The 27,507-nt window shown below is 46.1% G+C and overlaps 2 protein-coding genes across 3 annotated transcripts; one reads left to right on the forward strand and one right to left on the reverse strand.

Moving 5' to 3' along the window:
* The first annotated feature begins 3,262 nt into the window (after nt 1–3,262).
* Nucleotides 3,263–24,063, forward strand: LOC135392051 (serine/threonine-protein phosphatase alpha-2 isoform-like). Of its 2 annotated transcripts, none has more exons than XM_064622683.1 (10): nt 3,263–3,366; nt 14,716–14,921; nt 16,669–16,776; nt 16,848–16,936; nt 18,887–18,957; nt 20,145–20,222; nt 20,308–20,421; nt 21,824–21,862; nt 23,158–23,262; nt 23,911–24,063. In XM_064622683.1, exons 1-10 carry the CDS (start codon nt 3,289–3,291, stop codon nt 23,983–23,985), a joined length of 963 nt encoding a protein of 320 aa, XP_064478753.1. In that variant the 5' UTR covers nt 3,263–3,288; the 3' UTR covers nt 23,986–24,063. The 2 variants fall into 2 exon arrangements, with proteins under 2 accessions (XP_064478753.1, XP_064478754.1); XM_064622684.1 differs by lacking the exon at nt 23,911–24,063 and adding an exon at nt 21,919–22,017 and having other exon boundaries at nt 23,158–23,246.
* On the reverse strand, nt 24,056–27,466 carry LOC135392053 (methylated-DNA--protein-cysteine methyltransferase-like). The gene is made up of 3 exons (XM_064622685.1): nt 27,169–27,466; nt 26,895–27,055; nt 24,056–24,370 (listed from the first exon to the last, which is right to left on the reverse strand). The coding sequence occupies exons 1-3, from the start codon at nt 27,318–27,320 to the stop codon at nt 24,108–24,110; spliced, it is 576 nt and encodes a 191-aa protein (XP_064478755.1). The 5' UTR covers nt 27,321–27,466; the 3' UTR covers nt 24,056–24,107.
* Between the last annotated feature and the right edge of the window lie 41 nt (nt 27,467–27,507).

Genomic DNA, 27,507 nt, shown 5'->3' on the forward strand with positions numbered 1-27,507 from the left:
TAACTTTGTTTTCGGTTAGAAACCATTCATCGTCGTACAAATAAATTTGTTGTTGTTGTTGTTTTCCAAACCCGGACACACACGAGCTCTTCAGATCACATACAATGCTCGAAGCACTCCTGCACTTGTACGATATTGCTCGCCCCCACAAGAGGGTCTCCATGATCGAGAGAAGCCCTCCAGGACCCATCGACATTTCCTTGCAGTGGCTGCTCCCGGAACGATGTAAGGACATCGCGTGCTGCGTTAGCCAACGGGCTGGAAAAATCTAACACATATATATGTGGTGCTACGCTATATGTTAGTATATATGTACTGCTTGCGACACCATTGTCTGAAATCAGCATCACGTGGTTTATCCCATCTGAAATCTCCAGGTGTTGCAATATCATTCACTTTGAGTAATAAACACGTGCAGCAGAAGGTCCGAGGGGCAGTCAAGGGAGGGGGGGGGGGATTTGGGCTGCAGAACTACTGACAGGCGATTCCAAACAACTGTATCGCAAGCAGTACATGGCATCTACAGCCACATTCTTAAAAATGAGCTTCACCGCAAATAGCACGCTCGTAGTCAACGATCATCGCGAGTGACATCGTTGTTTTTCCTGCTTTGCTGAAACTGGGGGGGGGGGGGGGGGGCGTACGCACGCAATTTTTGTGGCATTATGCGGTTCATAATTGTCACAGAAATGGCGTGCGCCCCCCCGGTTTCATCACATCAAGGGAGAGAACGTTGTCATTCGGGTTGTTGGTTGAATAGGAGCGTGCTATGTGGTGAAGTTCATTTTTAAAAGTGCAGCCATCATGCTATCAGTCATGTTGAAATCGGGGGGAGGAGCCTATCTGGGACTTGCATAATGTGTCCCGCCTCCTCCTCCCATTTTCAACAAATCGGGACACACTGATATCATTCGAGATGATGGTTAGCTAGGAGCGTGCTATGTGGTGAAGTTCTGTTCCCACAACGCCAACCATTTCAAACTTACTATTGCTCAACGTTTGTTTTTTCGCCTATTTTCGCTGTGCCAGCTATAGACATCGTCGAAAATGTTTTCGCCGAAAAGCAGAAACAATTACGATAAAGCCTTACTCCCGAATTTTGATCCTCTCCATCTTTACTTCCTAAAAAAAAAAACATCCTTCCAGGTTCCCCACGCCGACTTGTGGATACGACGACGGCAGAAAAGTCCGTACCCTTGTTCTTGCCTCTGTACAAAAAAACATATTTTGCCCATCATAATCCAAGTAACGTGCAATATCAGCGAGGGAATTCAGTTATTTATGGCGCATCTTTTAACGGCGACCACGTCTCACGGGATGAGCGATTGCTTTCTGTCGGGGATTACACGCAAACAATGCGCGCCAAGCTCCGGTATTTCATCCTGGTATCCAGGCTTCCATGCGGTGATCCGGTACGCACGGAGAAGCCAGTGAGCGGAACGGGCCTTGGCCGCTCAACCATAACACGACCGCAGGCCGCGTCTTCGATGACAACCAAACACGAGAGCGAAACATTTGCTTGCAAGTATACGATGTTTTTATGTTTATGAACAGAAGGATAAGAACTTACCATATTTTATTACGCGTTAGCTAGCGCCGCGAAGCGGCTGTGGCCGTGAACGGTGTACACACATGGAGAGGGGACAGCAAGGAGTGCTGCACTCTTAGAAATGAGGGGGGGTGATGGCAGGGTAGGCTCGCCCCCCTCCCCCCCTCTTAGAAATGAACTTGACCGCATAGCACGCTCTTAGCCAACCATCATCCCGAATGACAACGTTCTCGCCCCTGATTCGTGGAAAACGGGAGGCGGAGCCTATTCTGTGCCGTGCATAATGTACACACAATAGGCTCCGCCTCCCGTTTTCAACAAATCAGGGGCGAAAACGTTGTCATTCGAGACGATGGTTGGCTAAGAGCGTGCTATGTGGTGAAGTTCATTTTTAAGAGTGTGGGGGACGAGGTATGCATCATGGGCTATGCATGGGGTATGCATCATTCGTCTGGTATAAGTCTGCCGGACAACACGAGGATAACTTCGGACAGCATAGCCCGTGGAAGGACTCGAACCCAGCACCTCCCAGTCTTTGGCACTTAGCTGGAGCTACTACTAAGGGGTGGGTGCTGTATGCGTTCGGCCGCGTAGGCGGGGTGGGGTGGGGGGCGGGTATGCGCATTAGACTATATAGGGGCTACACTGTCGAGATTTGTCGGAAAAGCTCCTCTGGAAAGCGTAGAGCGTCGGGCGTAACGTTGACCAAAAGTATCATTTCTTTGACACGGTACCACCAGTTCTAAATTTAAAGAAATACAGCACCCAATTTTACCACAAGAACCCACGGAAACCTTTATACACTGGAATAGTCAAAACGCTGAGTGTATCTTCTCCACCAAAGTGTATTTCCTCTAAGTACATCTCCTTTCACCAAACATATCGATGTTATCATTAGACGCTTTACTCACGCTGCTCAATAAGACCGTTGACAACCTGTTTATCGATTCAGAAAAGGGAAGACACCTTGACCTTCCTCCGACCCTAATAGAAGCGCTCAGGAATTCGTATTGGTTTTCAGGCACGACGACAGGCACGGCAAAGACAAGCAAGAAATGGGTTGTTTGCCCAATAAATTTGGCTGCCTCCTTTCCAATAGCACGTAATTCCGGAGGTTTGTGTGTTCTGTCGATTAAAAAAATTCTTGCTTTTCTGTTTATTTATGTTGAAGAACAATGCACTGATTAGATGGGTAAGCTTGAAAACGCTGCAGGGTTTTCCTAGGTTACGTCGTTCTTAACACCGCGTAGAAACTGGGAAGACAAAGAAAAGCTCTACATATGCAAAGAATAGCAGCGGGACCATTGCCTGCCGTTCTGAAAAAAAAAAAAAAAAATAGCGATCCAGAAGGACACGCCACAGTATCGCTATCGTCAGTATCTATGACGTTAATAAGCGAAAAGTTATTTGTTCCGTCAGCGACGCACTCAAAACAACACCCTTTCTCCTTGCGCGCCTTCAACGGTAGAAGGCCCTGCAAAAAAATCTCCTTTCCCCATTCTATTCTCATCTGCGACGCAATGACTAAAAACGGCCACGTTTTCCTGTAATTTATGATGCGTCACTCGCAGTTAACACCGTGAACGACGCGTCGCGCTGTCTGCGAATAGCAACTAGCCTCCTTTCATCCCTTCCGTCCCTTTCCATGCCCCCGGAGCGCAGCGACCGGCTTGCGCATGCGCCATCCTTTTCGGTGTTTCTCGACTGCGGGATTTCACCGGCCGCCGCCGTCGGTTGCAATGGCCGGCGGCGAGCTGGACGTGGATAGCGCGCTGGAGCAGTTGCTCGCTGCGAAAGGACAGCCGACAACTAGACAGGTAAGCAGACGACACTTACGATAGCAGAAATCGGGAAAATGCGGGAAAAGGTGTTGCAGAAGACGAGGGCATGCGGGTACGAGACGTTGTTGATGCGTGGAAATGATGTAAGTGGAGGTTACGTGCGTGACAGACGAGATAAAACGACGTTTTGTGCCAAAAAAGGTGAAGCGAGAACGTTAGAGGCAAAGCAGACGACAGAAGTTCAATAAAGCCAAAGCAGAAGCAGGAGAAAAAGGAATGCAGAAGACACTAATTCATCTGCTCGCGCTGACGCAGGTGTGGGGAATGATGCGTTAGAACTTGCATGTGTTACGAAGTTACCTGTCGTTTTTATGTTACGTGACGATAGTATACTTACTCAGAAAGAATGTGCGGCAAAAAATGTCGCAACAAGACGCGAACTAAGGTGCTCAAAATAGTGCGGATAGAAATGCATTTGAGCTTCTATGCGTAACGGACTGACCAATAAGCATTTGTTATCGTCGCAGATGGTAGTCAGTTATTTCTTTATCTAAGCAGAAGTAGCGAATGAGCGGGAAGTGCAGGTTGCAGAAGTCACCTGCTCCAAGCGGTACAGAAGGAGATGACTGGCAGCTTACCTCTGCAACGTGGCGTTACATAGTCTTTAGAAATATGGACAGTAATTTTATTACGCGAATTAGGTTATGGGAGAACAAAATGAAACAAAGACGAAGTGGCGTGAGCGCTCTGGAGAGCAACGCTTCAGTACTGATATTCCAGCGAGGCGGTGAAATTTGGCGCGCTTTTTCATTATGTAATCTTCCGTGATATGTGTCATGAGTTAAGGTGCGCGATTTTGTGGTCTTTCGATCTCTATATTTCTCTTAGTAAGTAATGTCTTTTTATCTAACCTAAAAAAATACGTGACAATTTAAACGGTGAAAAATACGAGTAATGGCCTCGACGCTGTACATGAACTGGTAAAGACGCCTTTTCAAGCATAATTGCAGTTCATATAACCAAATTCACTTCTTAGTGAATAGACCAAGGCAGACCAATAGACAAAGGCAGTGCTATTGTCCCGTTTTACAAGTCTTTTCTTTATTACTTTTTTAGTAACGATAGCGGTGCTCCGTTACTTTAAAAAAGAGGTATCGATATCGGTATTTCGATACTTTTTACTCAAGTAATGAGTACAGGTATCGCGATACCGCATTTCGGTAACAAGCGCAACACTGAAAAAAAAAGAAAAAAAAGAGAAGAACTATCGGAAAGTGAAAGCTTAATGCGTATGACTCTACCGAAGTTACCGTGACTTGGAACTATAGATGGACAGCACAGCACAGCATCGTTCATTGGTTCGCACAGACATACAGAAGAAACTTGAGTGGGAAAGAAATAGCAATCAAATAGGTTAGTAAACAAGGAAAATAGCTAGTATCGTGACGCATTATTACTTCCCAATTCACATTTCTCGTGCCCTGACAAGGACCACACATATACATATTTAATATCTGGACAAATTGTGTTGGTCAGGAAAACACCTTATACACACATATCCTTCACGGACAACACTCACACCATCTAGTTGTTTTTACCAACTTGTTTTTTCATTTTTGAACATTCACGTCCGATACTTAAAGTAATACGCTTTCAGGTTAAGGTTAAACGTGATCCTTACCTCCTCGCGCAGATAAAAATAAAAGCATTTGCAGCACTTCAGTGCTGGTCCGTATAATGGACGAAGATCCGCCTTTAAAGCGTGCTTTGACTGCAATACTCCCTTGTAAGGCGGGGAAGCTCGCCGCCTTCATGATCGACTGGATCGAGATTTATCGCTGCCAGCGGCTACAGCAATCAATAAAAAAAAAAAAAAATACTACACAGACAAGGGCCATTTTGATTCACATTTTTAAGCTCCTCTGGGATCGAGGACGTGAGAACCGTGGAGTCCTGCAGCTTTTATGGGTTCATCAAGCGCGTAGGTGTTCAAAGCAACGTGTCATTGTCTCTGTAGTCGGGGTTCACATTACAAGGTACACACTCCAAAGTGCTACACGTCACGATATAAAAGCCTCAGAAGAAGCCCGTTTTTTGCGATTAGCGTCCAGTGCGCCGCTTTACAGTTTGTAAATGGTGCCATACCGGGCATTTTTTTTTATGATTTGCAGAATTTTTATTATAAAGCCACGAAAGCTATACGTTGACGCGATTTTCACGGATGGAATATGCGGCCATCCTGTAGGAAAGAGCGTATAACTACTGGACCACTAATTACCTCAAATTCATTAATTAACTTATTAAAAAGGTGTTTTCGGGTAAAAGCAACATAGCAGCCATTATTTAAATCGATCCTCTTTTTTGTTTTTAATACCCTGAAATGAGCACGCACTTTGAGATATAAATCGCCAAACGCCACACTGTGGTATGTAAATGAGGCGAAACCTAAACTACGCACTTCTCGAGTGCAAAAAAAGAGGGGGAGAGGGCGTTCGCGTCGGAGGGTCACGTGCTTTGTAGCGATCGAGCTGATTGGAATAAACGTTGATCTGTTGGCTACATAGACCGCTTTCCGGCCAAGGTAAGCGGAAAGTGATGCCGTCCCTGCGCTCGAGAAGTGCGTAGTTCTGGTTTCGCCTCATTTGCATACCAAAGTTTGGCTATTTATTTCTCAACAAACGTGCTGGTTTCGGGATTTTTAAGAAAGAGTGCGGAATCAAATAATGATTGCCTCCAATTCTGCTGTGGCGCATTTTCGCGAAAACATCGAATTAAAATGAATTTTAGGTAATTAGTCGGTCCAGCAGTTACATACTCTTTCCCACAAGAAGTCCGGCTGGCCGCGTAACTCGCCCGCAAAAATAGCATCTGTACTGCTCTTAAAGCTTAAAAAAAAAAACAAAAAAAAAACTCCATACTTTACTGGTGATGTTAGTATAGCTGTTTTTTTTTTCATTTACTGTTTACTGGCAATAGACGTGCTAGTCGTCCAAAATAGGCACTGAAAGCGTAGATGTTTACGTCCGCACGGGAAAAGCGGGGACGGTCGTCGGCATCAGCGTATAATCCAGCACGTAATTAATGAGACTCTTCAGCACAGTGTCTCCCTAAGCGATGACGTCAGAGGCGCTGCAGTCACTTCCATTGGTTATAAGACGGCCAATCGTAACGACAGCGGACGCGGCCGTTTGCTGTAAGCTGGCAGTTTCAGTATACTAAAGGGACATCAGTGGCCTGCGTTTCCCTAAATTACTCTAATTTCCTATACGTTAACAAGATTTCTCCCAAAACCGCTATTTTGTGCGAGTCATTTTCGTGAGTTTCCAAAATTTCTTTAAATACATGCCCCATAATTGCTACGCTTTGCGATCTCTAAATATATATATATATATACATATATAAAAGTGAAATAATAAGACTTGGACTACAGATTACAGGAACGTTAACAAAAACTAATTTATTTAATATGCAATTTAACACATAGATTAAAAAAAGGAATGGTCGACGTTTCGACAGTGGCACTGTCTTCGTCAGGACAAAAACTTAAACAGGACAAAAAAACAAAAAGGACTTTTTGTCCTGACGAAGACAGTGCCACTGTCGAAACGTCGACCATTCCTTTTTTTAATCTATGTGTTAAATTGCCCATTAAATAAATTAGTTTTTGTTAACGTTCCTGTAATCTGTAGTCCAAGTCTTATAATTTCACTTTTATTCAACTTCGTAGCCGTCTGATATATTAACCTATTTGTTCTATATATATATACATATATACTCTATGTTTCAGAGCGTTTTCCCCAGATTTTCCCGGAATTGCTCCAATTTGCCGCACGTCTTCGGTAATTTCTCTAATAAAACTTAATGTGCGTCGCTGAGTTGCTATAAATATATAGCACGCTTCCTGGAGTCTCCTAAATTAATTTCACTGGGTTTCCGAAAAGGGCTTTTATGACTTCTTCTGAGTCACTCTAATTTGCTAGAAATGTTTAGGAATTTCTCTGAGTATACATTTGAGTGAGACTTTCCGTACATTTTCTTACCTGCGCTAATTTGCAGAGGGAGGTGAACAAAACAGACAGCGTCCAGAACAGTAATGATATGCAGGAAACCCAACAGTCCTTCATTAATATTCACAAGCTTTCATGTATAGTAGTCTACATTTCTTCGGGTGAAGGAATGTAGACTACTACATGATTACACGATGAAGCTTGTGAATATTAAAGAAGGCTTCACTGTTGGATTTCCTGCATATCACTAGGCTAATTCGCGAAATATTATCTTTGGTTCCTTAACTAAATGTGCCCTATAATGTAATAAACATTCTTGCGAATTTCTCGAATTCTACCGCACAATTTCCTCAACGCACCGTAATTCAATGCGTATTACACCAATTAGTATGCAGTGCTTCGCTACATATTTCTCGGACTTACCGTAAATCTTCCTAAACGGCTCTAATTTCCTAGATTTCTCTAAATTCACCGACTCCCTATATTTTTTTGAAATAACCTATGCTTTCTTAATTTCGTACAAAATACCCTAATTTTCTCCGGGTCACCCAATTTTGCTGCATATATTCTTTTGTGGATTTCATTAAATATTCCTCCATTTGACGGGCATATCTTGCGGGTGGCTGTGACGTCGCAACAGCGAGCCCGACATTCTAGCTGGCTTTTCTGTGAAACTGAGGTCGTAAAATTTCCGCCTGAGTACCTTTATTCGTTGTACCCATTATAACGCAAAAAAAGAAAAGAAAAAGTAATCACACTAGCATCTAACTCGTTTTCCGCCGTAGTACCGACACAATGCCCGTCCACCACACCGGAAAATAACGCACTTTAGCCGACGTAGTCGGTGGAACCTTCGCGACGACGCTGAAGACCTGGAGGTGGAGGGTTCGAATGCTGCCACCGGCACTGCCGTCTCAGGTTTTCCCCCGCGGTTTCACACCGACACCGAGAAACCGTGTCGCCACGGTTCCCCGTGAAGGCGGCCCAGGACGCGTGGTAACTCCTCTGTCTCCATCTGTTCACGTCTGTATGCAGCTCATATAGCCGTAGTCGATTCGCAGTGCTCAGACCGAACTAAAAAAAAAAAAAACGGCGGACGACTAGAGAGCCTACCTACCAAGGGTCTACCACAATAGGGTCTACCTAGAATGAAGAGGACGGCCATGTATCAATCGTGGCAGAACCGCTTTGATCGTACATAGTGTACATTGTGTAACTTCTAGGCCTAAGGTATACATACATATGGTGTAGCCTATAGTCCAGGCCATGTATTGGACAATGCATTTTAGATGTATCTAGTGTTGTGCACATAGTTTATTCTGCATAGTGCCTGCGTATAGCGTGCGTTGTATAGTCATTGGGGCCTCTATAGTTCCCTGTTGCCTTCGGTTTATACCCCCTGTCACGTGGGCAGTCTTCAATGATAATTGAAACCAATGTCCACGTGGAACATACGCGTAGCGCCACCCCGCGTGTAACGTGTCAACTTCTCCAAGAGCATTGAATCCAATGTTCTCTGACAGGTTGACACATCACACGCTGGATGGCGCTACGCGTATGTTCAAAGACCATTAAAGACTGCCCGTGCGACAGGGGTATTGCGTTTGCGTTTCGTACAAGTTGCGTACTCCGTTCGTAATACATTTTCCCATAGCAACGACACTCTAAGAAGAAAAAAAAAAGGAGTAATTTTACTCCCTTTGGTGAATAAACGCATTGCCACAAAAGATATGACCCTTTCGGGAGTAAATGCACGGGTGTAAATGAATGTCACAGAGTGGAGACTGCATTTCACGCTCTGTTCTAAGAGTCCCAGGAACAAAATTCGTGCGCGTGCACTGAAAATACTTCGAATCAAACAGTCAGCCGTGATATATCGAGTGATATAAAATATTGCGCCATACATAGGGCACAGTTTGCGAAGAAAGATGCGCTGTTTTTTACTCTGTGTTGGCGGAAAATTGCTAAGTTGGCTGAGTTATACAGCTTTATGCCATCAAAGCGACCAAGAGCACATATTTACGTAGACTGTTGCATTCGGAAGACGCGATTTGTGAAGTTCAGTGACAATTTGCAGTCCTGGGGAGTAAATGTCGGGGATAGGGGACTAAAATGGGGAGCAATTGCAGTCTAGGGTACTACACTCTTAAAAATGAACTTCACCGCATAGAACTCTCCTAGCCAACCATAATCTCGAATGATATCGTTATCTGCGCTGATTTGTTGAAAACGGTAGGCGTACGCCTTTTTTGTGACAATTATGAACAGCATAAGTGTCACAAAAAAGGCGTACGCCTCCCGTTTTCAACAAATCAGGGCAGATAACGATATCATTCGAGATTATGGTTGGCTAGGAGCGTGCTATGCGGTGAAGTTCATTTTTAAGAGTGTAGAAGCTGCAATTACTCCCTATTCTACTCCCTTTTTTTTTTCTTAGAGCGAAGAGGCTTTCGTTTCTTTCCGCTCAAGGCCACAGTTGTGCCGCGGTGCTATAGCCACGGAATCAAGCGACGGGAAAGTCAGACCTACGCAGCCTATATACGACACTATCACATCGTCTCCCGAATATACAATCCACCCCGTCCACATATATGACGCACCGAGTAAACAATCCCCCGAGTGTCAGCTCGTATTGGATTCCCCCCCCACCGGGTGGCGTGCCGGGTGAATTTCCGTGTGTGATATTCCCACGGTAGCGGCGGTGGTATTTGCAGCCATCGAATTGAGCTTCATTAGCGGGATATCGACCCAGGCTATCCACGGGGAAATGGGATCCAAGAAGCCCCAAAACATCCACTGCCATTGTGTTCTTCCTCTTTGTTTCTCCATATTCTTCCTAATCGTTTCACAGCGTGAGGGTTAATTTCACGGAGAGAGTGAGAGAGAGAGACAGAGACAGAGGGAGAGAGAGGAAAGTGGCCTTTTGACCTTTTCCTTTCCGCGGACCATGATTAAATAAGGACTATTTATATGGCTTATGTGGAATATTTGATTGCGTATGGAAAATGGTAATTGGAACTTTTCGAGATTACAACGTGGACGACAACAGGGCAGGGGCGCCGGAACAGGGGGAGCAGGGGGAGCGATGGCTCCCCCTCATTTACAGATGAGGTAGCACGGCTCCCCCAGTTATGTAAATTATGTTTGTAATTATATTAACATTATCTTCTCACTGACATATTCGTACACATTACTTCAGCAATGTTAGTTTAGGTCTGCTGTACAAGTATGCGCATGTCGTAATTTACCTGGAGCACGTTTTCAATTTGTGTACCACCCCTGTATTGCCTGCGCGAGCCCTCAAGGAAAATAAATGATGATGATGATGATGATACTAGCATTTTTTCCGCTCCCCCAGTGGAAAAATAGTTCCGACGCCACTGCAACAAGGAGATGACGTTAAGGAGCTTGTTTTTATGGCTATACACAGGATGTTCAAAATTAAGCTTTCACTAGCACTTCATAAATAGGCGAACAAAAGAAAACTGGCTGCTATTTTTCTGTTCCTTGAGTAAGAAACAGGTGCTACATAATTAGCAGCACCTGTTTCTTACACAAGTAGCGTAAAGTTATCATCCGGTTTCATGTGATCGCTGCGTTTGCGTAGCGCTCGTGAAAGCTTAATTTTGAACACCCTGTATGTTGTCTGTTTGTAACAGGGTGAAGCGCGAGCGAGAAATCTCAGCGTTGACGACACCAGACAACCGTGCCTTGATATGTGAACAGGTGAAGAGAAGAGAGGGAGAGATAGGAGACATGGTGTGGGTGTCGGGCTGACTTCGCGAGAACTGCATGCGCTATACCATTTATCTGGAACGATTTCTGGAAAGCGCAGGGAGAACGTCAGGCAGCACTGCAGGTGGTGGGATTCGACCCCGTTACCTCGCAGCCTTTACCGTGACATTGGTCCTATAGTACATAAATCGGTCTAAGAACGGCATAAAATGTAGTGCGTCAACCGTAACGGAATTACTCCGCCACAAAAATTGCAGCGACTCCAGGTTTCGCCTATAGGGCACCTGTAAGTTTCAGTGGGGGGTGCACTACTTTTCACGGCGTCAAGTGATCCGGCTAGCTATAGCAGCCAATAAGATAATAGGCAGTTCTCAGGTTGAACACTGTGGTCGCGCTTATAAACAGTCCCTTTATTACTGTGTATTCCTCAAAGTGTTCTGCGTAATATTCTGCCCTGTGTAGTATTCTACATGTAAAATGTTCTACGTAATATATACTCCTCCTAGCGGTATTCATGTTAAATAACACGATGATACATTTAACACACTACCACATCGCGCCTCATCCCGTCCGCGCCTCTTCCCGAATTCTTTCCCCAATTTCGGCGCCAATAGATCTCTCTTCCGAGCCATAAAGCTTCGGAGGCGCCGTTAAAATATATATATGTATAAAAAACGCGCTCGACAACTCCTGATCCTACCCATTTTCTAACCCACGCCGGTAGCAAAATCGATTTTTCATCCATCCCATCCATGAATGGCACGACACGAGGATAAGACCCAGAAGTGGAAGAGGAGACTGTCGGTGAAAAGCCGAACACGACCTCTGTGGATACTTCTCAATGAAGGAGAGAAAGAGACCGAAACAGAAACGCAACAGCGAGCAGACGACAGAGTTGCAGGCGACACGGAGTAAATGGGATCACCTGCAGAATAACGGACTGAAAACGCGTTCCGGCACATCCACATTCATCCCGGAGAATTTGCTTTCCATACTCTCTGCATCCCGTGCTCCTCCAGTTCATTGACCTCCCTCCCACGAACGCGGATTCTGCGTTTGGTTAAGGTTTTGTTACAAATTCCGTGCAGAGCCATCGTACGTGTATCTCTCTCTCTTTGGTTCATAATCCCGTCGTCGCGCGCATACCATATTACCTGGGAAATGAATTATAAAGGGCATTCGCTAGGTAGGTGATGTTGAAACCGAACATGGAACGATAAAGGATGAAGGGAAGGGGTATTTCGAACAGAGACTGTGCTTCTTCTGGGCACCGTCCTCATCACTGGCATGGTATCTAAAGGGTTAGATATGACGTGTTAAAGGTTCATGCGAATTGTGGGTCAGCAGCCCGGGGGGGAAGAAAGGGTCCGTTCAGGCTTTTACAATCGAAGTGCACTGCATGTCCGCTGTGGAGGGGATTATGTGAATTGCTTTGAATTGCTTTGAATTCCATGTGAATGTCTTTGCTCCAGACCGGTTACAGAAATGCGAGGTTCACGAACCTCGAGGGAGGAGGAGGAGGAGGAGTGTCGTTGGGAGGAACCCGAGAGGTCTGCATGCCTGATTAGGCGGCATGTTTCTCGGGAAGGGAAAGGTGGTGGAGAGGAGGAGAGGGTGAAGTGGAAGACCGAGCGGAATCCGCTCGAGGGGAGGATAGCTGCGTCCATGGGCCGACTTCAGGGGAACTGTGCCGGCATACGCCTATTACACATCTGAGGGAAACCCAGGAAAAACCCCAGACGGCACAGCCGGCCCGCGGATTCGAACCGCGGACCTCCCAGTCTCCAAGCGCACGCGTTACCGCTGCGCCACCGGAGCTGGTCACGAACCTCGAATCTCACGTGAACCTCGCATTCCTGTAACCGGTCTGGAGCAACCAGCTCCGGTGGCGCAGCGGTAACGCGTGCGCTTGGAGACTGGGAGGTCCGCGGTTCGAATCCGCGGGCCGGCTGTGCCGTCTGGGGTTTTTCCTGGGTTTCCCTCAGATGTGTAATAGGCGTATGCCGGCACAGTTCCCCTGAAGTCGGCCCATGGACGCAGCTATCCTCCCCCCGAGCGGATTCCGCTCGGTCTTCCACTTCACCCTTTCCTCTCCTCCTCTCCACCACCTTTCCCTTCCCGAGAAACATGCCGCCTAATCAGGCAGGCAGACCTCTCGGGTTCCTCCCAACGACACTCCTCCTCCTCCTCCTCGGTCTGGAGCAAAGATGACTTCATTCACATGATCCCCTCCGCACTCTGACAAAGCGGTCATGCACTTCGGCCGTAAAAGCCTGAACGGGCCCTTTCTTTTCCCCGGGCTGTTGACCCACAATAGACGAGTTCAGAAAATCCCAGAGTGCTTAGCGTCGCTTTGAACTGTGGGAGTTTACTAATACGAAAGAAACGGGTGGCCTCCAAATTGTTCCGATTTCTTCCATACCGGTCCATTGTCTACGACGTGTCAAGGTCAGCGAAAACGAAATGTGAAGGATTATTCTTCGTTCCCCCACTCAGTAAGCTCCCAGGATGCAAAGAGCACTGGGATTTTCTGAACTCGTCTATTCGCGTGAACCTTTAACACGTCCCTTTAAATACCATGCCAATGATGAGGATGGTGCCCAGAAGAAGAACAGTCCCTGTTCGAAATATCGGCGGATCTAGTCCTGAGGCAACTTCCTTTCCTCCTTTCCTACGGGTTCGCTGGATTTCTACCCGTCTATGGAACGATGAAGGTTATTAATGATGAGATGTTTTTTTTTAATAATTGCTTGCAGGAAAGAATGGCGGTTTTGAAGAACGATGTGTCTGGGTACAATGTCATTTAGTTGCTGGCGTCCTCAGCCAGGTTTGAACCGCAGAAAACTTGAGGTCAGCAAGCGGGGCCGTTACAAACAGATTCACAGAAACTGGTCTTTTCTGGAAAGGATTGAAAGAGAGAGAGAGAGAGAGAAATAAAAAAGATTGTATGTCCCATTAAAAATACGCTAGTATCTATTAGGTTAGGTTAGGTTAGGTTAGGTTAGGTTAGGTTAGGCTAGGTTAGGTTAGGTTAGGCTAGGTTAGGCTAGGCTAAGCTAGGCTAGGCTTCCAGGATAGATTAAGTTAGATTAGATTTCGGTACTCAGCAGCTGCTGGTAAAGGGGCGGATCCACACCCTCGCTTTGGAGGGGGGGGCGGTTTCTCTGTTGAAGCGCGTAACTGGAGAGGGGTGAGAGGAAAAACTAATGTATGACCTAGCGTTTTAGAGGGGGCGATCGCCCCCCCCCCCCTTGGATCCGCCACTGGCTGTTAATGACGTACTGCATATGCTATCGCCACAATAAAAGTCACGCAACCGAATCTATAATATTCATATCATAAGCTGTCAACAGCCAATGTCTACACCACTTTCCATTCCACTGTATCACCCATTGCATTTTCAATAGTCACTAAACGTACTTCGCTATGGAATGTCTTCTGTGACATTTTCAATGTTCCCACGACATCTACATGCAATGGGCGATACAACAACAGCAACTTTCAGCAACTTTATTCTAATGATGTTCTAATGATATTCTAATGATTCTAATGATATGATATTCTAATGATATTCTTATATCGCACACCGACACATTTCTCGCAAAGTATTTCTCTTATCTTTCGACTGGTTCTTCGCTCGCAGGTTCAGTTATCGGAGCAGCAGATCCGGGCTTTATGCAGCGCCGCTCGCGAGATCTTCCTGTCTCAACCGATGCTCCTGGAACTTGCTGCTCCTGTCAACATAGTAGGCGACATCCACGGACAGTTCAGTGATCTGCTACGACACCTGGATGCTCTCGGTTGTCCACCCAATGCAAACTACCTCTTCCTAGGGGATTATGTGGATAGGTAAGGATATATAGAGGGTGTGCGCAGATAAACCTAACCGGCATTTGCGCACTTAGCTTGTTGTCTACTTAACTGACGAACTTCCGGTGGTGCATTTATGCGTGCGAAATCTACGGCAAAAATCGTGGAAGTCATGCTCAGCGTAAAAAAATAAACAGAGCGACGAGAACGTCGGCCTCCGTGCATCAGAATAGGGCAACATGGCGGACGCAGGCGAGTTGTGTTTAGGTACCGCCAGGGGAGCTATCGGTGCAGAAACCGAAACGATGTCCCACATGGGTGCTCATCGGTAGTGCCCCTAGCGGTACCTGCACACAACTCTCCCGAGACTTCACTCCGCATTAGGCAGCGTTCACACGGGGCAACTTTTCCCCGCAACTATGAGCAATTTTAGAGTTGCTGGCAGTCGGCCGACACCGCGGCAACCTCCAGCAACTCGAGTTGCTCGGAATCTGGTGGTGGTGGTGGCGGTGAAAGGGCGAATGTGCGTCCTCTGCCGGCTTCTAAGGGAACTGTGCCGACATATATGTCTGAAAGCCCCGTATGAGGAAAACCCAGGAAAAACCCCAGACAGCATCAGCCGGCTCCGGGATTTCCACGGGGTTCGAACCATTCGGAATCGCTCCCCGAGCGAAATCCTGTGAGAAGTTGCTCGTGCACTGGCCAATCAGCGAGAGGGGAGCACTGTCACGTGACACCCGATGGCGTGATGTGATTTCGTTCGTGGGTTCAAATCCTGCAGGTGCAGCTGAGGAATAACTTTCTTCTTCTTTTTTTTTTTTAACTAACGCCACACAAACATATCAATAGCCATTTTTTAAAGATAATGGTGATCTTTTGGCGTAATAAACCGACTAAGATTTGATAAACAGCAGCTAGAGGAAAGACACCATCTGTTGGATTCGAACCCACATTCTCCGATTGCAGTGAGGTTGCTTGTGGGTGGAGCCACGACCTGCTCTATACTAGTATAGTAGTAGGTCGCGTGTGGAGCTACCGAGTTGGTACGTGTGAACACGGTCTCGAAGTTGCTCATAAGACGTTGGTTCGAGTTGCCTTCTAGTTGCTGGAAAAAAATTGCCCCGCGTGAACGCAGCCCGCCTAGCGCCGCGATTCAACTGTCGCTACGAGAAGTGAACAGACGTGGGCGGATTGAGGAACGAGCGGGCAGTCTTGGGTAGCAACTATACAAGCTATACAAGTAACTTGTCATGGTAACTAGTTACTTTTTACGAAAGTAACTAGAAACTGTAACTAAAGTTACCGCTTTTTGGTCAAGTAATTGTAAAATGTAATTAACTAAGTTACTCGGCCATATTGCAATATTTTCCACGCGTCAGTTCTCTATAGCGTCATTTTTTTTCTTCTGGAGGCTTATTCAAATGCCCTTCCGTTTTTCCCAACTAGGAATTCTACGAATTTTGTCATCTCACAAACAGCCAGGATGGTCTTAGACTGGCCCACGGGGAATCTTCCGTTTATAACACGGTATAACTATGGTTGGACAGTACAAGCGCTAAAACAAATTTAAAAAAAAAAGAAAGAAAGAAAGAAACGAATAATTTTCACATTGCAACAACCATTAGTCTCTTTTGGGACTATAAATGCCTGGAAGTTTAGGCAGGGACTAAAATGGGGAGTAATTGCAACTCCCAGGGGACTAGAAGCTGTCAACCCTTCTTTCCCCTTCCCTCCCTCTCTTAGGGTGTGCTTCTATTCCGGTACTGAGGCATTATTGTTCTTCCAGAGGCAAGCAGTCCTTGGAAACCATATGCCTAGTGTTAGCTTTCAAAGTGAAATACCCGGACAACTTCTTCCTTCTTCGAGGAAACCATGAGTGTGCTTCAATAAATAGGTGAGAGACGGCATATATCCTCGTACACGGGAACATTACCAGCGGGCAGTACGTCACAAACGTCTTTCCAGGATCTACGGGTTTTACGACGAATGCAAGCGACGGTACAGTATCAAACTATGGAAGACGTTTACAGACTGTTTCAACTGCCTGCCAGTAGGTGAGTGCTCGGGTAGCGCCACGTAGTGCCAAGAGGTTTCTACCCCAACAACACCGAATATCCTCAGGATGTACGAATAATGTCGTAAACGCTTCATACGGCTGATGAATATCTGAGGGATATCCATTAGACATCCTGAGGATATTCTGTGTTGTTGGGGTATAGTGCTGGAGACCCCATTATGGAACACCCTAGCCGTAACGACCAGACTACTGCATATGCAATGAGCCGAATGAACAGAAAGTAGCAGTAAAGGTTATTCTAATCGTTACGTATAATAATAATAGTAATAATTCTGGGTTTTACGTCACGAGGCAACTACGATCATGAAGGAGGCCACAGTGGTCGGTCGGTCTGTGGTTTGCCCATGCACCTGCGGGAATCTCTGCACACGGCACACTCTGACACACGTCTTTCGCGGAGGATGTCACCTTTCATTTCATTTGATTTCACTTTTATTTGTTCTGCTTACTTCTATACAGTAAGCCCAGGATAGTGGGAAAAAAAAGCCACGCAGTGTGGCTTGACGAGTCCCAGCCCCTGTTCTTCAGCAGTGGAGCACACAAACAATTTAAGTACAAGCGATACAAGTAACAACACAAACGATACAAAACACAACCTAAACACAACGAACCTGGATGTCACAAAGCAACTTGTGCCATGCCACGACATTGCTGGCCTCCAAGGCTATACATATTTGAACTCGCAGCATCGGTACGAGTAACTGGATACGTTCCCAACTGATCCATATGAAAAAACAAAAGAAGAACAAAGTGACACGAACGAAATACAGTCCGTCAACTGTACTAGTTAATACAGTGGAGATTACGCATGCAACGAACAAGAGGGCAGCAATGATCAATATGTATAGGAAGTGTGATCAATACGTACGTCACAGTAGGGGCTGCACTGTGTATAGTGTACCAGAGGTTGCTCCTAACATGAGCATATGATTGCAGTGAACTGCTCAATGTAGCTCTCTCATAGTTAGCACCATAGGCCCCACCATAGACTGCTGTCGAAGCTACATTGACTGCCTCCTGTCGGCATCAAAGCCTTTAGATTGGTAAGGTAGCAAGGAACTAGCAGAACACGCTTCGTTGCTCGATTTTAGCGCCGAGCATATCCATAAGCCTTCGACCATCATGCCAAAGCACGTGACTGCTACAGCGTACTCGCCAGGTGTGTCGCCATTTATCGATCAAGATAGCCGGATCTGATAAGGACCACAGCCAAACCTCATCACAAACGCAATGCAATCGCGTAGGCGATTGCTTTTGAATGCAATTGCTTCGCATAAAATCAATCCTGTTTTGTTCTGTTTCAAGCCTATGCGGCCTAAGTGATTACAGGTGTCTTCGTTCACTGTGGAATGCTAGATTTCTAGCATAGTTACGCGTATATCACGAATATGAAATCAATATGCACAAGATATACGTATGTCGGTAAATATTTAGAATAAACAAACAAACGAAACAAGCACTGCTTTCGGCGTCTGACTCCAAAGGCTTTGAATCGAGGAGGTACTACTTGAGACCATGACAGAGAGACTTCTCTGTGGGAACGAATTGTGGGAACGTATATTCCGTTGTTTTGTGTCAATGCTGCAACGCTTACATACATGAGGCGCTCGATATTGTGAGAGAAAACGACTGAAAATTGCGGGTCGGAGAAACGTACCCCTGTATAGACACCAAATGCGAACGTGTTGGAAGCCAGAACGTACCAATATGTGTTGGAGCAGCTTTTTGCGTGCATGACTCTCGTCCGGAATGCGCACTCTTGTAGGGTTGCGCCCGGTATGCGAGATGAGCTGCATCACGGCAAGAGATGATCCGGAAAATAACCCCGCGCCGTTAGAGCACGCATGGCAGGCCTTCGCAGCTTCGCGCCATATTGTAGCGCTCACGCATGCGACGTGTTATATGGGTGTTCGTTCTTCTCTTGCAGCTGCCCTAGTCGAAGGTACCATCTTCTGCATGCATGGTGGCCTTTCACCAGATCTGCTTAGTCTTAACCAAGTAAGTTTCCTGGGCAGCCTTTTTCTTTTCTAATGGTATCTTCGACTGGCGGTACCAATGCTGGAGGTACCAAGACCGAGCTGGAGGAAGAAAGACGGCGGAAAAAAGGAAATAACTGCCGAAGCTGTTGTCAGAAAAATATGGTACCGCGATGTTACTCGTAAGGTTTGTCTGCCCATGTTTGTGTGGCGACAGGTTGCACGTGCCACAGGGTAGGACTGCTTGGACCACCTGGGGTACTTTTCACGTGCACCGGAAATCCCCTACACACGGTGCTGGAAGACATGTTTTCCTCCCCCACATTGCTACCGCCCTCGGCCGGGATCGAACCAGATACCTTGAGCTCAGCAGGCCAACGCGCCACCGACTGAGCTACCTAGGCGGACCGTTTTGAGTAGACGGACGGACGGACGGACGGACGGACAGACCTACAGACAGACAGAGCGCTCAGTCTTGATCAGTCGAAGATAGAGCGCGCTAAAGCGGTCGGTGGCTGCCAGTCGAAGATGCCATAAGACTCGTAGCGGTTAACTTGAGCATTATCAGCTTTGCTCTTCGCTCGCCACTCTTCATTTGTCGCTCAACTATAGGTGGCGCACGCCGAACCTGGACTCGAGGGTTGCCACTTCCACCACCAGGTGGCTACGGCTTCGCTGGAGTCGCGAATAGAGTTCGATGATAATGGTGTTGATGCTATAAAAATCGCTGGATGATTACTATACTCGTCAATGCGAAATTTGAGCGCAGCTGTTGAGGTTGAGTTATACACCACTGTTTTTATATCCCACACATAGTACTTTTTTCAGGTAACACTCTTATCCCAGTTCTTGATGGTCACGAGCGTATTTTATTGCGCTTATACAGAGGCAGAAGCCGCAGACCGAGCGCGGCTTCGACTGCTCTAGTATAGCACCCTCCTCCTTCACTTTCCTCCTCAGCCCTTTTCGTTTTCCTCCTCGCGCTCCTTCACCCTCGCCGTACGCTCCCCCGCCGCTTTCCTCCTCACGTACTCCCGTACTTCCATCCTTCGCTTCGCTCCTCGTGCGCTCTGCCGGTTACAACGGCGACGCCGCTCAACCCGGGAACGGGCGCCTAAGAGCTGCGCTCTAAAATAAAAAACAACAACAAAAGACAGAAAGAAAAAGGGAACCAATAATGATCTACTCCCCGCCTTTCGTTCATTTCAGCTGCGAGACCTGCCGAGACCGACGGATGTGCCCAACCACGGTCTGCTCTGTGATCTGCTATGGTCCGATCCCGACGAGGTCAGCGACTCCCCCTTACTGACCATGAATGGTTGCCGTATGGAAGTACTACAACTCCGCTTGGTACCATTGTATTCTGTTGCAGGACATCACGGGGTGGGGTGAAAACGATCGCGGCGTGTCCTACACGTTCGGCGGCGACGTTGTCAGGGCATTTCTCGAAAAGCACGGATGCAGCCTCGTCGTGCGGGCTCATCAGGTAGGTTATCGTTTCACTGTCCCATGGTGGGTCAGGTCACGCCGTATCGTCAACGGTCGACACCGAAACTATCCATGTCTGCCACACCAGGGGCCCTATCCTCGTCAAAAGTAATCGACCTCGATTACTTTACGTCACAAGCTGTAGGGCGGGGCTGCCATGGAATACTCCGCCCTTAAATCCCGCCCGTTTCAATTGAAATTTATACCTAGTTTTCCTTCGCAGCCTCTCGGCCCTAATCTCGGACCGCGACCCTACGTCATTTTGACGTAACAATGACGTAAAAGATTAGTTTCAAAGCTGAAAAGTAATCTAGCGAAAGAGGGTCGATTACTTTGAGCGGCGATGGGTTTCGTGATGGGTCCACATGTGCATTTCCGTTTATTGTGTTGTATAAAGTATGTATGTGCTCGTCACAACAAAACATTCATGTCTTTCTTCGTTTGTGTTTAATAATGAGAAAAAAGCACCGCGTAACACCGTTTCTCTGCGCCGATCGCGGCATCGTATGCGTGAAAGCGGCGGGCTTTTCGAAGCGTCGTCCGAGCCATACGTCGTACAATCAATGTTATTGCAACGTAGCGGTGTGCATACAAAAAACTCTTCGATCAAAGTTCACTGTTTCTTGAGTAAAACTATCAATGCTCATTTGCGGTATCATTACCACCCCCACAGCTCACGAGCAAAAGAAGCATATTGAAATGCGAATTATCATTTCACATATCGAGCACACGAACACACAGAAAAATATAAAGAAAAGCTCATAAATAAAGCTCAAGATTTAAAGGACGAACCGATTTATCATAAACGCGTTTACGGCTCGCGCCACACTGTCCGTTCGACCCTTTGCAATGATCCTTCGCGCTTTTATCGTTTTGTCAGTTTTGTTGCCTGCCATCAGCGCCATCTCACGGGTACATACCGAATTATAAATGCCAAGTACAATCACGGTGTCACACAAACATTGCCGTCTTGCACACCTGTACGTCAAGAAAAATGACAAACAGCAAAAAAGGAAATTACGAGCGCGCTTTTCCACGCATTTTCTACGAAATTCAGTTTTACGCCGGTAGAGTTTTCTGTTTCCGACACCTAAGAACCGAACCAACAAGGCAGGGCAGGCAGATCACAGGTGTGGTCTTCGGATTCTCAGGAGGAAACACCGATAAGGCGGGTCGCTTTCCAAGATAACACGTGGGGCGATTGGTTGATAGAAGGTGTCAACCACTTTTAATATTCACGCCTTTTTCGATTGTGCACCAATGACAGAAGAAATTTCAAGTAATCGAGGTAGATTACTTTGACCAGGATAGGGCCCCAGGGCATTTCCGTAGCAACATGTCTTGGGCAAACCCTTTACATGAACTTTGCAGTGTCACAATTTTTATTTATCTTTCAACAGGTCGTCGAAGACGGCTACCAGTTCTTCCAGAAACGGCAGGTAGGAGTTTGACGACACACCTTATATGAATTCCGTTTTGGAGTTTTTCAATGCAGGTTTCTGTGGGAGTGCATATAAGCTTGTCTCAGCCAAGGGAACTGGATATCAGATATCGACAGAGGTCAATTATCATTTCGGACAAGGCTTAACAAAAGGTGCACACCGAAGTCAACATTTTTGTGCAGCATTTTATCAAGAAAAACGTGAACACAAAGCAAAAAAAAAAAAAAAAGCAATCCTCTCACGTGCCTTTGGTGTGATAAAGTGGGTACCTTTTGAGTGGCTTAATACAATAAAGTGGAACCCTTTCCAGTGCGCATAGTCCAATAGAATGGAACCCTTCCGAGTATCCCCGACCCAGTGACCTAGTAAGATATTTCAAGTGCACATGGAGCAGTAGGGGGGAACTCTTCTCCTTGATCCGACACAATTAGAATATTCCGCGTGCCTATTGTCCAATTAAGCAAAAGCCTTTGAAGCCATTCAGTAAAGAACGTTTTCAAGTGTTTCTGATCCAATAAAGTATGCACTTAGTCCAGCAGAACAGGACCTTTCCAGGTTCTGATCCAATAAAATGGGAACATTTCGAGTGCTTATCACCAATAAAGCGGGAGCCTTTCGTGAAGTAAGCTGAACCTTTTCGAGCATTTGTGATGCAATAAAGTATGCACTTGGTCCAGCAGAGCGGGACCTTTCAAAATTCTGATCCAATAAAATGGGAACATTTCGAGTGCTTATCACCAATAAAGCGGGAGCCTTTCCTGAAGAAAGCAGAACCTTTTCGAGCATTTCTGATCCAATACAGTATGCACTTGGTCCAGTAGAGCAGCACATTTCCAAGTTCATCTAATAACGTGGGAACATTCGACTGCTTATCACCAATAAAGCGGGAGCCTTTCGTGAAGAAAGCAGAACCTTTTCGAGCATTTTTGATCCAATAAAGTATGCACTTATTTCAGCAGAGCAGGACATTTCCAAGTTCTGATCCAATAAAATGGGAACATTTCGAGTGCCTATCATCAATAAAGCGGGAGCCTTTCATGAAAGAAGCCGAACCTTCTTGAGTGTTCCTGATCCAATAAAATATGCACTTGGTCCAGCAGAGCAGGACCTTTCAAAATTCTGATCCAATAAAATGGGAACATTTCGAGTGCTTATCACCAATAAAGCGGGAGCCTTTCGTGAAGAAAGCAGAACTTTTTCAAGCATTTCTAATCCAAGAAAGTGGAGCCTTTTCGAATGCCCCTGATCCAATATCTTAGACTGACACCTAGCCATTTTGTATACCATTCCAGTTAGTAACAGTGTTCAGTGCACCGAACTACTGCGGGGAGTTCGACAATGCTGGGGCTGTCATGAGCGTATCCGAAGACCTCACCTGCTGGTTCACAGTGTTGCCGGTAAGATGCACGATGCTCACACACGGGCACATCACCAGTGATACAATGTCAAGCTGGAAGCCATACAAGTTCAAAACAGTTTCTGGGTTTCCAAGGTGGAAGCTACAATGATAGATGGTTTTTTTAGGCTGTGCTGCTCAGCTACTTCACTTACTTCATGAAACAAGGCACAGACACTGCATGCACTTTTCTGGTGCAAAGTACCTCTACTGACCCACTGCAAAGAATAGTGTCATGTGGGAAGTTTGACAAATGGTCACGCAGATGTCCTAAGGTGAACTGAGCACTGACAGAGACATTATGTAGAATAAAAGGACAAAACCTTGCATGCTCCTGATTTTCAATGCCAATGCAGGCCACGAAAGTGAGGCCCTCGAAACCTTCGGCTTTAGGTCTGAAGCATGTAAAAATTTCTCTGAACACAAGCGTAAGAGGAAGTTTTTGTGGCATCACACGTTACACTTAAACATCTATCGACGCTAAAACACACTGGTGTGTCTCATGTCGTCTGCGTCGTCTCCGACCGGCCGGACGAAAAGCATTTCCGGATCCATGCGCGATAACCAAAGCGCTCAAACTATCCAAGTGGTTACCGACTCGTTTGTGTTGGCAACATTGCCCTCACGCAGTGTCTCATTCTCTCCACAGCCAGACGCCAAGAGGATAGAGTCAAAGCCGACGGACCGAGGACCAGCAGCTCGTCTGCGTAGACTATCCAAGTGAACCTTCTAGAAGCACATTTTCGGAGGATACATCTTTATGCCCATTGTTGTACATCAATAATAAATCTATATGCCATTCCCTCGTATTTATATCACAGTTCGTCGCAACCTTCCGTTACGCGTCTACACCCCTTTCTTCTCGTGTTCGAGCAGCCAGGCCTTGACGGTGTCTCGCCGTCCTCCGGAGTAGTGTCCCGTCCCGCCGTCCCATCGGACAACCCTGTGGCAAGGGATTAGTATCTGGATCGGGTTGCGCCTCAACGCCGTGCCGACGGCCCGGGCGGCTCCGTGGCGACTGCACAGGGTTGCCAGGGCCCCGTAGCTGATGGTTTCGCCGAAAGAGACTTGGTCAGACAGTGTCGACCACACGACGCCAATGAAGTTGTCTATGGAAAACCAAACAAACAATGCATAATGTAAAAACCCCCCCCGAGACTAGGGAACACGAAGGGACAGACACAACACGAAGTCTCAAACACAGCTGAAAATTTTACTTCATAAATAAGAAATATATAGAGTGAACTCTCGTTATTATGACCATGGTTCCCGCGAATTTTGGTCATAATGCGGAATTGTCATATTAACGGGGGGGATTTGCAGAGGTTTCACTGCATTGTTCCTCAGGAGAATGGTCGTAAAGCGCGCATGTCAGATTATCGGGGGTCATATTAACGAGAGTTCACAGTACAAACAGAAGGGAAGGAAACACCAGTTGAGAACAAAACAGGAGGTCATTTCGGGGGAACAAGCAGTCTGTTCAAGGCCGGACCGAGGATTACGGAAGGTTTGGAAGGTCCCTTCGTGTTCCCTAGTCTCGGGGTTTTGCATTATGCATCATCTTCACCAGCTTGCTATTTTTTCATTGTCAAACAAACAAATCTTAAACGGACCACGAAGAGATTCCCGAAAGATCTAGTCCTCGGCGGAGTCATATTGCGCTCAACGCGTGTGCAGTTTGCATAGAAAACAAGAAAAAAAAAAAAAAAAAAAAAAGGTGTCGAGTTGTCACCCCCCCCCCCCCCAAAAGTGGCCCGATCTCACTTGCGGCGTTTGCTCACTCCAAGGTTGCCAGTCCACCAGTGGGGGAAGATCACTTGCTTTGGACGTCACATCTAGTTTCTCCGTCATGCCGGCAGTTGCCTTTTTTTACAGTGATTTTTCAGTAAATATTCATAATATAAAAATAAAAAATAAATAAATAAATATAAATAAAAATATAAAATATTCATAATAATTTGCTAATATGCAGCATAAATAGGGTTCTTCTCTTTCGGGTTAAATCCGACTTTTCACGATCGTTCCAAATCTAACAAATTTTCGAGAATTCGGGTAAAACCCAATATCTCACCGAAATCCTTGTAGTCCTTCAACTTGTCTCTCTCGGGAAAATGTCGGAAAAGTGAATCATAACTATCAGCATAGAGGGCTATTTGTGACAACCTATTTGTCCCCCTTTTATGATCCCCTCCTGCAGGAGTCAAAGACGGGCTTTTGTGGAGCTTTATGAACGTTTACCAACTATCCCGCTATGTCCCTCTTTTCAGTAAATATCTCAGGTAGTTATCCATCGGTCGGTTCATACTCTGCGCAGTGAATGTATTAGCGGCCATGTATGCATTACATATGCTTACAGAGGTTTTCGGGATATAGTCATGCTTTGCTTTAAGGGGAAGAAGAAAACTACGGGGCATTTAAAACTACTGTTAAACGAATGATGTCACATGCTTTCAGGGTCATTGTGGAAAATGTTTTGTTTCAATGTGCAGCCAGTTATTTGTAATTTAATTTTGTGTCCAATTCAGTGTTGATGTTGGTGGCATTTCCTTGGGACAGGAACACAAAATACAAGTACGTAGACGGGCCATCGTTACACCTGCTTGCTAGCATTTTAATGATTTGTTCATCGTTAATTTAATATAATAATATATAATATAATAATAAAATAATAATATTAATATATAATAATCTTTTTGATTGATTGTAATTTTGATGCCGTGATATCACTGTGAATAACACCTGGATTCTGTTCTGCCAAGGAATCAAGCCAAGGATCTAGCCGTCTTCAAGAAACCTTATTTCGGTCGCACAGCATCATGACGTCTGCCAATATCGTCCCTAATCGTGGTCTGCCTCAGCTAATTCTCGTTGTTTACATCTATCCTTCACATGCGATATATTCTATTGAATCGCGTGAATCCTGACGCGATTCAATGAAACTGTTGGAGGTTAGCACACCGTCGTGTTGTCTCCTCCTTGTCCTTGTTAAGTGTCTTTTCTTTTTTTTTAGTTTCGTGTTAGTGTCGTGAAGCAACTGCGGGTATGAGCGGCGTACAGATGTGTACAGATGGAGAGAGGGCAGCAGGAAGGAGTGGGGGACAGGGGGGGTTAGTAGGAGCCCTGGGCCGGCTTCAGGGGGAACTGTGCCGACATATTCGTCTGGAAAGTCTTCGGAGAACCCAGGGAAAACCTCAGACAGCACAACCGGTGGTAGGATTTGAACCCACCACGTCGAACCTCGATTCGAACCCACAATTGACCTGGTTAACTGACCGAGTCAATGGATGCCACCATGCCTGCTTCTGAACTGCGGTACGTTACCTCCTGAGGTCGCTGCTCTTTCAGTACCACGAGCAGTATGCAGTAGGCAAATACTGGCAAAAAGTAGCGCAAGACAACGTAAGTAGTTCTTTAGTGCAGAATTTGCACAAAAAAAAATAAATAAAAAATAAGCAGCTGCAGCTGGAAGTCATTGTACGAGAAACACATTAGTAACAGTAACTGTAGTTACTTCGCAAGACATCTGGGAGGGTCAACTTTCTGAGATACAGGTGCTTCCGATACTCTCCTTATGACTATCTAAATACAAGATTGCGAAAAGTCGTTTTCCAGCGCACAACCTAATTCACATACCTTTAGAAACTCGCACGCTCTTGCACAAAGCCGGTTTCTCCAATTCTTTCAACATCTCTGGTTCGTGAAAGTAACAGTTCAGCCACCGTACACAGCTCAGCACCGGCTTGTAGGTATAACCATTATCTTCGTACTTCTGTTCGAGCATGCGCACCTGCAAACTAACGGTTTTACTTTCGTTTATACAGGAGCAAACATTATGGCACGTACTTAATAATCATCAAGCGAGCCAGTATACGTCTATTACGTCTAAAAACGACTCACGTATACCTACCTCTCGTTTGGTTTAAAAGTATCATCCGTAACGTCCTCAGTCTGGCCCACAGAATGCAACCCACTGGGACAACTTTTGACAAGTATGGTTCCTATGGGACTCGTTAAGACATAATCGTTAGTCGGTCCATGCGAGCAAGTTACCTGCCTCATGCTTAATGTTCTCAATGCCGATCCGCATTAAAACTCAAAGCCTCACACGCGGAATTCCCAGAGACAGAACATAACACAACTACAACAGAACGAAACACGAACCCAACCGCGCCATAACTCGTACTTCTTGATTATCTGGAAGCGAGAGTATGAGACCGTCTGGCGGTGCGTACTCACTCACGCGCTG

The sequence above is a fragment of the Ornithodoros turicata genome, chromosome 4 (assembly GCF_037126465.1).
Source record: "Ornithodoros turicata isolate Travis chromosome 4, ASM3712646v1, whole genome shotgun sequence".
Lineage (NCBI taxonomy): Eukaryota > Metazoa > Arthropoda > Arachnida > Ixodida > Argasidae > Ornithodoros > Ornithodoros turicata.

What these genes read in the sequence shown, in the direction of transcription:
- LOC135392051 (XM_064622683.1), top strand. Translation starts at nt 3,289, where the DNA reads ATGGCCGGCGGCGAGCTGGACGTGGATAGCGCGCTGGAGCAGTTGCTC. An exon ending in CTAGGGGATTATGTGGATAG is followed by an intron (nt 14,922 to 16,668) that starts GTAAGGATATAT and finishes TTGTTCTTCCAG; the next exon opens with AGGCAAGCAGTCCTTGGAAA. An exon ending in TCGTCGTGCGGGCTCATCAG is followed by an intron (nt 20,422 to 21,823) that starts GTAGGTTATCGT and finishes ATCTTTCAACAG; the next exon opens with GTCGTCGAAGACGGCTACCA.
- LOC135392053 (XM_064622685.1), bottom strand. Translation starts at nt 27,320, where the DNA reads ATGAGGCAGGTAACTTGCTCGCATGGACCGACTAACGATTATGTCTTA. An exon ending in ACTTTTAAACCAAACGAGAG is followed by an intron (nt 27,056 to 27,168) that starts GTAGGTATACGT and finishes TAAAACCGTTAG; the next exon opens with TTTGCAGGTGCGCATGCTCG. An exon ending in GAGCGTGCGAGTTTCTAAAG is followed by an intron (nt 24,371 to 26,894) that starts GTATGTGAATTA and finishes GGTTTTCCATAG; the next exon opens with ACAACTTCATTGGCGTCGTG.